General features: G+C 39.8%; 1 protein-coding gene across 1 annotated transcript; it reads right to left on the reverse strand.

The window, feature by feature from the left end:
• Positions 1 to 2,752: 2,752 nt before the first annotated feature.
• Positions 2,753 to 12,671, reverse strand: cbx7b (chromobox homolog 7b). Its single transcript, XM_035659740.1, has 6 exons — positions 12,373 to 12,671; positions 10,089 to 10,132; positions 9,394 to 9,456; positions 8,177 to 8,243; positions 7,594 to 7,942; positions 2,753 to 6,976 (listed from the first exon to the last, which is right to left on the reverse strand). The coding sequence occupies exons 1-6, from the start codon at positions 12,439 to 12,441 to the stop codon at positions 6,750 to 6,752; spliced, it is 819 nt and encodes a 272-aa protein (XP_035515633.1). The 5' UTR covers positions 12,442 to 12,671; the 3' UTR covers positions 2,753 to 6,749.
• Between the last annotated feature and the right edge of the window lie 68 nt (positions 12,672 to 12,739).

Raw genomic sequence — 12,739 nt, forward strand, 5'->3', positions numbered from 1 at the left:
ACAACCAAAATATGTGTGAACTCAATAGGACTATCTATATGTTACTACTCGGTCCGTGTAGCGCATATGCGTTGAGGGCTTGGACCCCTGACCCGGATCGTGGTTCTAGCTTGTTTTTCAAAAGGGAGGCCGTACTTGTGGCCGTTTTGGGGGGGGAAAAAAGCTGGCTTTGGGACATTAAAAAAGGTTTGGGTGGCGTTTTGGGCCGTGTACATAAATATTTACCCAAAAAAAAGGGGCTTGTTTATGGAAAAACTGTGGGACAATGGGGGAAAGAAAAAGGTTGGGTTCTGTTTTATTTTTTATTTTTTTTTGGGGGGCTTGGGCAGGAAAGGGGTTTAAGGGAAAAAAAAAAAAATTTCCTGGGGCCTGTATCCTCCACCCCCCAAAAAAAAAAACGGGGTTTTTTTTCCCCCCCCTTTCAGTAGGGGGCTTTTCTCTTCCTTGTTTTCCCCTTTTTGTTTCCCCTCAAAATTCTCATGGGGGAAAAACTGGCCTCTTCAAAAAGCCACAAGATTTTAATTTTTTTTTTCCAAAAAATTTTTTTTTTTAGGGTACTGGGTTACCAAAAAAAAGTAAGGAAAATTGGGTTGGGGAACTTTAGGATTTTTACTGTTTTTTTTTGTTAATGAAAAGTGAAAATTGTTAAAAAAAAAAAAACCAAAAAAACAAAACAACTGTTAACATTTACTTTAAAAAAAACCTTTTATTGGGAGCAAAAAAGAAGGAAAATTTCCTTTTTTCTTGCTTGGGGCTTGGGTTTTTTTCCCCCCCTTCGTTTTTGGGGAATTGGGATATTTTTTTTGCTGTTATCTTGGTATAAAAAAAAACTACAAAAGTACTTTTTCCTGATCTCTTGTACGAGTATTGAGATTTTTTCTAAAAGGTACAGTTTATGGGTTTTTAGAAGGTCACAAGCACCAATGCGCCTTTTTCTGGGTATTTTTGACAAGGATTTAGGAGGGAGGGGTTATTGCAAACAAGTCACAACCTGAACAATCTCAAAACTTAGACGTGCACGAAGTAGAGCCGAGGCCGAGGTTGATTAGAGGTGTGATCTGAAAGAGTTTAAATTTGGTCATTTAGCTTTTTATGGAGAGGACTGAAGACACAATATTCACATGCTCACTATTTTTCTCAAAAGGTTGGGCTTGCTGGGTATGGGGAGGGGACGCATCAGAACCAGGTGGCAATATATCTTGAGACTTATTTTATAAGAAAAAAACAAGGAAAAACTGTCTTTTATATATAGATATATTATTTAATTTTATTTTTTGGAAATAAAACTTGAAGCTACAGGAATTATTAGATAAAAACGTTTTGTTTTGTATTAAAGATGTTATGGTGATGCAAAAAGACACTGCAGACAGTCATTCAGTTTGCCCTGGGGAGGCCGTGGAGTATATTATACCATCCTTTTTAAGAAATGTTTCATGTACATGAATATAGTTGTAAACATACTGAATCACTGTACAAACTGATGGCAACTGAACAAATAGTTTTGTTTTAATCATTTCTTCTCCTAAAAAGAGACTGGAAATAAGACTATTTAAATATTTGTTTAGTATTCAAATGGAATCTTTGACCACTTTTTCGTTCTTCTTGTTAACAATTTTGGTGCTTGCTGAGAGAAAGCAAAAATAACTGTTGCTCCATTTTCATTAGTTTCTTTTTTTTAAGTTATTTTGGTGGTCTGATTGTTTTTTTTTTGCCAATAAATTAATTGTACAATAAAGTATGTTTGTACCATTGGAAAAATACTCAACTGTTTCCTCTTTTTTCACATTTGTGTGAGATATTTTCTGCAGGCGAATAAATGACTATTGAACAATTTAACACACATATGAGCATTATTCAGTGGATATGTATGGTGTATTTTGTAGACTCAGGAAATGTCAATTTTCTAAACTATGTAATTGGTTTGAATTAGACCTAGACTGATAAAGTGGCCAGGCTGATATATCTATCTATCTATATATATATATAGATGTAAGTGATTACTAGCGAAATTATTGTGTTATAAGTGTTGATATTTTTTCGGACCCTTCCGATTGACTGCAATACGCTTCCCCATGTATCTGGGAATATAGTACTGCGTGGTACAACCTGTTTGACCATTACTTAGTAAAAGAGGTGGAGTAAAAAGTGGAATTAGACATTTCTAAATTTAAGGCAAGCATAACAAACATAAGTATTCCAGCTTTTACTTTAAGATTCTAAATAAAAGGCTAAACACAGTCTTATATGACACATATAACTGTTTTGACTCCTGGCACACACTAAAGCCAACATTTGTGACCATTTAATCCTTGTATGGGTAGGGTATGGGGTATAAGGGTGTACTATAACTTTGGGGTGAGTAAAAATGTATCAATCTTCTCATGCTCTCCCAAAATAGTCAGACCCTCCTTTCCACAAAAATACAGAATACAAAGTCCTCCCCCTTGTCTTACCTCCCCTAATCCTTTTTGTACAATCTCTAAATGTATTTAAAGGCTTAAGGTGAGAGCTGTTCATTGGTGTGCTGTTTATTTGTAAAATTAGTCTCAGTGGCCTTCTTACAGTTCCTCACTTAAAATTGAAATGTTATCGGGGCATTAAAAAATTCACTCGTAGTGTTAAACATACGGCTCTTCCAAACTCGCATTAGTGAGTGAACACGATGTTGCATCTACGAGCTAGAAACAAGCTGTTTTTATGTCAATAAGGAACTGAACAAGTTTGATTAAAATGATATTAAACATGAGCAACATTTATTTTAGTATTACCATAGAAATATTCTTTACACGATGACACTTCATAGACTGGAGCAGGTAAGGTGCAGGTTTACATCACAATAAAGTGCAAGGTTCTTCGCTCAATGGTGGACAGAAGCAGCACAAGCAACCACATTAGGCAACGTCAAATCCAGGTGCTTGTTTCAGTACATTTAAATATGGCATCAGCTCAGTAGTTATCACAAACTGTATAAAAACTACTCTGTTCAGTCATCTGCATGACAAATACACAGGTATCTTTAAAGAATAAATATACATTCAGGTCAATGTAGAAAAATAACGACTTAAAAAATACAGGTTTTTCCCTACTGTCCCCTCCATCTTCCTCCCCTTTCAAGTCCCCTCATATTTCAAGTCTTAATAACATCCGTGGAGGATCGTGCATTCAGAGAGACAGAAACCAAATAAGCTGGGACAGTAATAGTGTGTGTGTGTGTGTGTGTGTGTGTGTGTGTGTAAAGGATAGAGAGAGGCATTAGCCCTACAGACAAAACAACAACAAAATGATGCAACATCAGGCACTTCCATTCCCTGCAGCTTCATTGTCACACAGAGACAGGTTTGAGATCACGAGACGCTGACCCATCATCCTCAGTGTAGGATAAACAACACGTGGACCAATGGGACGCCACTGTGGGAGATTCCACAGACTTGACACATCACATCAGCTCCTGTGTCCACTGGTCAGGAAGCCAGCAGGGTTGGGCCGACAAACTGGGTTCAGAGTTGGGCTTTTATTTTATTAATCGATGTTATCCCTGAACACAGTTACATAAAATAAGTCTGTAAAGCTGTGGGGAAAATTTGGATTTGTAAGTATTTCTAATTAAATGATTATTTAGTTTTCTAACCATGTGTTTGATAGACGGGGCTGGGTCACCCTGCGTTAAAGACCATATTTCTCATGTTTTAGCCCATTAACTACACATTGCACATACATGCAGGTTTTTAGATTAACCTCTCACCTTCCAGGCAGCAACAGTTTATTTCAGATTGAATTTGCTCAGGTGTCATGGAATTGTACATTCGGAAATTCCCATTTTCCCATTTTTCTGACTTATGTTATTATTCTAGATATTTAATCATTATATTATTATTAGTGGTATTCATCTATTTGTATTTCTGTCATTGGAATCTATTAATATTAACCTACTAATAATTATTCTATTTGTAATAGACTTTACTTTTAACTGCGGTTTCCAAAGTCTGAAATGAACTTGATATTTCTACAATCTACAGTTCTCTGATAACGGAGCTAAAGGCTCAATTGAAATCTAAATTTGCCGAATTCACAGGTGCCTTTTTGTGCAAAAATGTATTCAAAATGTAGTCTGAAGCTAATATCAGGCTTCTGTAGTCTTTTTGTAAGTATAATTTCTGCAGTTGACCAAGAAAACAGGAAGCACGAAGAGGGAATTTTATACCAAAAAGACTACTAACTCTAACTAACTAACTCTGGAGGACATTCATGTGATTTGTTGAACTTAGACAGCTGCTCATATTAGCATAATATAAACTTTGGAGTATATTTTTGCAGAGAACTGGGACTGTGGATTTCATCACTTACACATGAAAGCACATTAGGAAGGGGTCTCTTAATGGCCGGTATCAACAGGAATGACTACTAGGACTGGAAAAATTGTGAACCTAACCTTTAATATAAGGGAATATCTCCTTGCAACCCCCCGTCATAGGACAGTTGTGAGCTGATTGGTTTATCTGAATAATTTAAAAGGCCTAAAAAGGTTGAAACTAAAGTATTTCACAAGATAAAAGCAAACATCAGAGAAAAGTCTAAAAGACAAACTTTTCCTAAGTCCTGGACAATCGTCCTGCGACCGACTAGACTGCTCTCGCAACCCCTTTAGGGATGCAGACCCCTCCTGAGCAACACAAAAACTACAAGATTAACATGATCGTTTTAATGTCCATGTTGCTTAAGCTTTGTCTTGATTTTTGGTTTGATTTAATAACGATAGTTGGTAACATTACTAGAACACAGCTTAATAAATCCATAAAGCTGACACACTTTTACACATTGTTAACTGTGATAGATTATCTTTAAGAGTGCAAGTGGATTTTTGTGCCTTTGTGAGAGGTAACTGGAAGGGAGCAATTCAATAAAACCTTTAGGTATGTTTCATAAAACAGCTTTCAGTCATTTAAAATATGTGACTAACCCTGTCGGTCAAACTCTACAAGGAGGCTCCTGATAGACACACTAACCTTTATGATGTACAGTAAACACAGTGCAATTCCACAGTACATTCTGTCATCAAGTCTCATCTAGTTTTCTGATTTTGGTACAATTCATATCGTTTGTGGTGTGTCGTATGTTGTGAGATGAAGAGCTGGGTGGACAGAGAGAACTACACTGTGTGTGTTTGCATTAATATAACTGTACCGGAGGAGAAAGCCATGCAGGCGGATCAAATCATCTCTCCGAGGATTTGGAAACGCATACAAGACTAAGCCACGTGTTGTACAGTAGTAACAGTCTATGTTTTCACAGGTTACAGGTACAGCACTGCATGTTAGTATGGGACTAACGGCTATGCCCACTTTACTGTAGTTTTGGAGTATGTACAATACGTATGAGTCCAGTACTGAACGGTTTGCTTAGTGTGGAAGAGACAGAAACAGCGGCCATGTTTACATGCACAGAGAACTTTCTCTCCTTCACCTGATTACTCACATTATTTGCTTTTAGGTCACAAAACATAGATGTCATAACTCTGCTACTATGCTACTGTATACTCTTCTCCCACTACAGTCATCTGATGACTGTAGGAACTGTTTATTTTACTACGTTTGCTGAATCTGACATGGACAACTCGTACGGTATGACAGGAGACAAGATCAACATTTTCATCCATGAGGTCCCTCCTGTTAACTGCTTTAAAGGTTCCCTGTGCTGTTTTTGACCACTTGTGGCGCTATGGAGCAATGTTGTCATGAGTGGGTCCCAGTTTATTAGTTCCTGGGCGATGTGATGCACATTCCTGCTGCAGGTTTCACACTATTCCGCTGATCTACAGGTGGCAGTGATGCCCTAGCAGAAGGAAAGGAAGAATAGGACTGCAAGCTAGTAAACAATGCAATGCAGGGTCTAATTCATTTTTAGAAATCAGCTTTAATGAACTTTTTTGTTTTGAATTTGATCAAACTGCGTATCCTTGTACTTTTATTACCCAGTAACAGCACATTGAATTCCCCTGGTGTATGAAATGTTCTATATAAATAGTTGCCTTGCCTTTGCAAAGGTTTTAATGGGATTGAAATGCATTAGATTGATTATTAAACCTAGAGGATAAAATTGAGGCAAAATACTTTTGGTAAGTAACACTGAATGTAAACATAACTGTTTATTTTGAAGAAAACTCTACAGGGAACCTTTAAGGTGGAAAAAATGAAAACCAATAAAATAATTATATCTCTGTATCAGCACATTTTAACTGATCCCAGCAAGTCACAGACTCCTAATGTAGGTGTGAGACTTTATGACTCACTTCCCGATTCGCCTACTGAGTCACATTTTAACTGTTCACTGACACTGACAGTGGACGAGGGGCCAACAATGGGGGCCCTCAACCAGCCCAAGTACTGCTAACTACATCTAGCCCTTAGCCAAAGTGTGGATCTCCAAAATCAACCTGAATCTGACATGTGCCATATACGGGCCACAGCTCGCTCACATTGGGTCCAGTGCCAGTGTTTGCACCTCAATCCGCCTGGCGACTTGGGTCTAAAATGGAAGTCACGACCAGTTAGAGTTAACCTAAATATAACATTAACTGGAGTTTGGATTGTATCCAGGTGACTCTGTGCATGTAAACATACCACTGACTAGGCTGGAAGTAGCTGGTGAGAGGAAGAGCAGAGGGAGTGAAAACACCAACCCTGGCCCTCAACCACCTTTCACACGCTGTGATGAAGCCTCCTCCTCCCTCTCGCAGCGCCCTCCCCGCCAACCTACTCAGACCTCATCTCATTTCGGACCTCCAGGCCCCAGTCTCTGAAGAAGCCTATGGCCACTCTCGACTCTCGGAAAGTCACTGTGAGCGAGTTGAGGGTGACGTCCGTGACGGTCACCTCCCCCGGGCCGATGACGGGTCTCCAGACGCCGTCGTCCGGCTTCTCTGATGCGATGACCTCGTCCGGTCCAATAGCGGAGCTCCACTCGTCTGTACTGTCCTGTCCTGAGTGAGACAGGAGCGTGGGGAGAGAAAGGCGGAGGGAGAAAAGAGTAGAGTTGCATTGCATCAAGCCTATCACATGTGTACTGTTATTGAGTTAACCTCCCTGAACTGGCCTGGAAAGATTATCTGTGCTCTGATAGATGTTATAAACTGACAGATAGGAGGTATTTGGCTCGGAGTGCTTCTCAGGTGATAGGGAGGACAGAGGTGCCCCGTTTTGCACTCCACCATTATTTTGACAAGATTTAGTAATGTCTCACCCTTAAATCATTTCAATGTGCTTTACCACTCTGTCTTGTAACTGTCATTATTCATTTATTGAAGATTTACATGTGCTACGGTGTCAAACTTTCAAGCAGAAGGATGTTACATTATGCGACGGACTGTGTGATGAGTAGATCTGAGAGAGACACAGATCTCCGAAGAGACTCTAGAGTAGCTGTAACTCCTAAATGAGTCTATATTTTCACCTCTGCATGATTTGCTCTTTAATCAGCTCTGGACAGAGGGAGTTTTATGTTTCTGGTTGCATGCCCACTAGAAGGTTCACAAAGAGTCAAGTAAACTGGGTCGTGACGCTGATTAGAATCTACTAGCTGACCGACTGACACACTTACCACTTAAAATGCCTCCGCTCTTCTCTGTTGTCTCCTTTAGAGCCTCCTCTTTCTCCTCCTCCTCGTATATATCCTCTTCATATTCTACATTGTCCTCCTCCTCTTCTTCCTCTCCCCGACTTTCCCAGTCCTCTTGGGTGGGACTCGAAGGATTTGAATCAAGGCACTTGAACTGTGACCTCCTGGGTTCGCTTTTTCGATGTGCCAGTTGCGGGTCCTGCCTGCAGGCGCTGTACGGCTGATCCTCATCCTCGGAGACCAGAGAGCGTGTCAGGGAGAGACGCAGGCGAGGCGGAGGCTTCTCTGGAGTCTTGTGAGCGCTGCGGAGATCCATGGTGTAGACAGTGTTCTGAATAAAGATCAAAGAGGAAACACTTTAAAATTCAAACTTGAATTGCTTCAAAATTCTGTCATTTCAGAGCGAAACTAGTTACTATGGTATAGAGCACAATCACTGGATCGGGCCAACAAAGGGAAAGGAAAGAGTTGTATCAACAAGTATAAATTATTTATATAAAGTACAAATTATGAGATCAGAAAAAACTGTCACTCTTCACCTTTTTTATTAAACTCCAAACTTTACCTGCAGAAGGAGTCTTTTGGCTTTGGATCCTTTTCTCCTGTGACCCAGAGCTCTGTCTCTCTGCGCTCTAAAAAGCCAAGCACACTGTTAAAAAGAGGCCGATGGCAAAATGTCTTCTGACTTTAAAACGTCTGTGCATATGTTCGCTGATCGAGACCTGTTCTTAGGCTGTGTTTGAACACTTATTTGTGTGTAGGCGTTTCAATGTAAACAGTGAGAGTTTCAGACATTTAAGAAAAACTGGCTTTGCAAATGTTTTATTATCAATCTCCCCAAAGGAGGAACTTGGTCAAGCCAGGTGACATCAGTCATAAAAAAGGGACAACAGTTAGGGAAGAAGATGGAAATAGAAGAAAACTCATTGCGCAGCCTATCAGGAGTCTATAGCTTCCTGCGCGCCCTGATAGTTCACCTGGAAGAGCGTCCCATGTGCCGAGGCTGAGTCCTTGCTGCAGCAGCCATGGGTTCTAATCCGCCCTGTGGCCCTCTGCTGTGTGTCATCCCCTCTCTCTACTCCCTTTCCTGTCACTCCACTGCTGTCACTATCTATTAAAGGCAATATATATCTAGCTTTCAAGCTTGAAACATTTGTATTTTCAGTTCACTTAATAAAATAAAAAAAGGAATGAAATGCATGTTCGTTCGACTACAAGGATACACACAATGTGTTTTGGTGAGTAACACTGAATGTAAGCAGAAACTCCACAGGGCACCTTTTAAGAAAATAAGACTTGCATGATGTCACTTTAAACAAATTAATGACATCTTTTGAAACTGAAAGTAAACAACTAGCACCACTTATCAGCCGACCAGAGTAAACCACACCGACTGTTTACATCCAGATGAGAGATGCAGTGCAGTTACACCACCATTGTAAGTATGGCCAGATGTGTGTCTGACCACCTTTGGAGATGATTGGGAGGCAGCATCCTCCTTACAGCTTTGATGTCTTTAGATGTGGATTTGATGTGTTTTGGCATATCTAGTTACAGTCCACAACCCAGAACACATGCTAATGCCAGCTGGAGAGAGGTCTTGGATCTGGGTCTTGGTCTGCTGAATCATAATCTCTTTATGATCAATATAATGTAAGAAGAAAAACTGATTTATTGTGCACATTCCTGCTCCACTATGTGTCAAACCCGCCGTGCTTTCCTGGATTCAGGCAAAAGCTTTTCATTAGGAAAGTATTACATGTAGAGTGGAGCCTTACTTACTCTTCGTAGGCCTGCACCAAGCGCTGGTCCAGAATGTGTTCCTCAGGTTCCCATGTGCTGTACCTGCAACACATAAACAGCAGTATATACAAGCCTCCTTTATTTTTCTATTCATTGCCTTCATTCATTCGTTACTGCATTCAGTCAGGTAATTAAATCAGTGTGTCCGTTGCTGCATTGTTGTTTAACATTTTCCATCTTAAAAAGATTCTTATTGAAAACAGTTCCTATGTGTTGGCTGAGGAAGGAGCTCACGCAACGGCTCCATCTTCTTCACTCACACTCAAACCGTAACTATGTGCTGATCTTCAACAGAGGGTCAACCAAGCATTCACTTTTTGATGTGAAAAATGTGAAAGGAAATGTGGTGTTTCTGTTGCATAATAAAAAAAACATTTGGAAAAATCTTTTCAAGGTACTTTTAATAATCAAAGTTTTGAACCATATTATATTTAACCATTTCCAAACTATTCAGAACATTGTTAATAAATCAATCTGTCAAAGGAGGTTTCACATTAGCTCATCCAGCAGCATTCTGTGTATATGTTGTTATCTTTGTGAATGAGCATATATTGTGGTATTTTATATGGCTACGGTACTTTTCTGTGCACGTGTATAATCTGTTGTACATGTCAACGTGAATACAGTCGCCAGTGTTAAACTCTCCAGCCATCCTTCTGATTAAGTTTACTTACTTTGGAGGCCATCCTTTCCACTTCAACAGATACTCCACATTCCCCTGTGGAGACATAAAGTTTAAGAGCAGTGTCAGCCAAGAAGTGAACATGATAAACGCCATCACAGATTATTCTGTAGCTTATTACATGTGAGTGATGCATCACACATGTATCACCATCTGCATCTATCAAAAGGTGTTTGCATCATTTGAGTTCACTCACCTCCTGAGGCAGACACACATCTGCATGAATTATATATTTATAGTCTCATACAAGTCTGTTATATGAAAATAAACAGTGTAAGTACAACTCAGAACTCTTTTTTTTTCACTGAAAATGTAATTTACCACTGTAAATTTGAGGTTTTCTCACCTGATGTCAATGATTGTAGGTGATATTTACCTCCATCTTCTCATCTACTGAATGTATATATTCTTTTATATTCTTGCTGCTGAATGGAGTTTATGTGTAGGAGGATGCTGCTATGCCATCAGACAATATCTATAATTAACTGCTAATGTAAAACATACAGTATGTTTTCCATGTAACCAGCCCAAGCCTCTCTGAGTTAGTCACCCTTGGTGACATCATCCACTAAAAACCTCCATGCCCTGAAAGGTATTCTCAGCGGGTGAAGTCACCACTTTTCCCGAATTCATTTTACTCACCCTGTTACAGTAAAAAAAAAAAATCGAATGAATATTGTGTATTGAGTGAGATTAAAGGTCCAGTGTGTAGCATTTAAGAGGATCAATTGACAGAAATGGAACATAATATCCACAGGTAGGGCTGTGTATTGGAAAGAATGTGGCGATACGAAACGTATCACGATACAAGAGTTACAATTCGAGTGCGATACTATAAGCTAAGTTTAGGAAATCTATCATAGTATAAAGAACACATTTGGGTTTGACTCATTTCAAGTACAGTTATCGACCTCTAACAGCAATATCAGGGTCTCACCCAATATGTCACATATTAACACAGTTTAACAGTTATTAGCGACATGAGAAAGCATTTCTGAGCTGTGGAGGGACAGATATAGTCCACTGAGTACTACATGTGGTTTTTACATTAGCCTATGTATATTCTGTGTCAATCACTCTATGAACCCTCACTTTAGGCTTAACTTCAAACCATCTGTACAGAGTGTAGACAAATTAATATCAAGTAAATCGACATTACGAGCACTCTCAAAATAGAAGTTCAAGTTAGGTTGTAATTATCTGTATCTTTCTACTCCTTATACAATCTGTTTTACCATACTGTTACAGGCATACACCTTGTGAATGCAGTTAGTGAATGCAGTATGTTAGTGTTATGCACTTGATCTGTATATTCTGTATATCAGTGAGAACATGCGTATTCAATTATTAATTGTTTGATTGACTCTGATAATTGATTAATAGTTTAACTCATTTTCAAGCAAAACACCAAACATCTGCTGCATGTCGAAGATTTCCTCTTCTATTATTGTAAATTGAATACTTTTGAAGTGCTGGGAAGAAATTTTGAAAGAAGTCACTTTAGACTAAACTACAAACTAATGAATACAAACAATTGCAGAAAGATGAATCAATAATCAAAATAACAATTGGTAATCATGTTGTAAGGGGTTATATTTGGAGACCATTGCCCTTTACAGATCAAATCAGATGCTATTTCAATTTGGGGATTTACTCTCTCTACTACTACTAATTGACAGAAAATGCAGCTGATTGGCATAATGGCTTTGTATCTGATCCTCTAACCTACCTTCCCTTTATCACTCAGTGTTTCAATTATTTATACCCCCGTACATTGGAATAGTTTCCACCAGGAGTAAGAGTGGTGGGGGGACCGCTAGTAAACAAACAGAGGAGTTTCAGGGGGGCCCTCCTGTAGCAGGGGGGGGGGGGGATCATTTGTAGCTGCGCACCTCCTCTGTCAACACCATATGGTAACTTACACCCAAATCCAATTAGCAAGCAAACGGGCCTAAAATGAAGGTGTTTGATTTCTCACATCATGCCGTGTCCTCTCGCAGCCTCTTCATCCAAACAGCTGACATGTTAAGCTGTAGTGTAATGACAACACTCTCCACGTTACATTAAAGGGACATCCTCCTCTAACCCGCCCCCCTGTTTACACAGCCCTGCAATTAGATAACCAGATTAGCCGCGCAATTCTGCTCATTTAATCTCTCAAGCTTTCATTAGCATCCAAAGTAGCATCCCTTTTCTCCCCCCCTTAAAAAAAAACCCCAAACGTTCCTCCCCCAAATGCTGACTGACACATTTCAGGCACAATGTATCGGTGTTACCTTTCTAACTCTTTTCTTCACGATTGATTCCACAGCGAACACTTGCTCTCCAATCGCTGACAGCTCCATCTCTGCGCACGCCGCCGTCCGTCCGTCCGTCCGCTGGCGTTTAACTGTCAAAGTAACGTTATTTCTCCGTTACAAACTAAGCTAACGTTAAGTGCTTGTGACAGCCGTCCCGTGCTCTCTTCCTCTCGCTGCTCCCTTCAGCCGCCTCGTTTCCCTGACATTTATCCGGAGAGACTTCCTCTGGCTGGATCTTTCTGAGCGTCCAGTGACTTTACAAAATCTGCGACACATCTGCACACCGCTTCGCGCGCACCCGCCCGCGAGAGAGAGCGCGCTCCCTTTTTTTTTTTTTTTACAA

This window comes from Morone saxatilis, unplaced genomic scaffold (assembly GCF_004916995.1).
Source record: "Morone saxatilis isolate NCDOM2014 unplaced genomic scaffold, NCSU_SB_2.0 Contig1, whole genome shotgun sequence".
Lineage (NCBI taxonomy): Eukaryota > Metazoa > Chordata > Actinopteri > Moronidae > Morone > Morone saxatilis.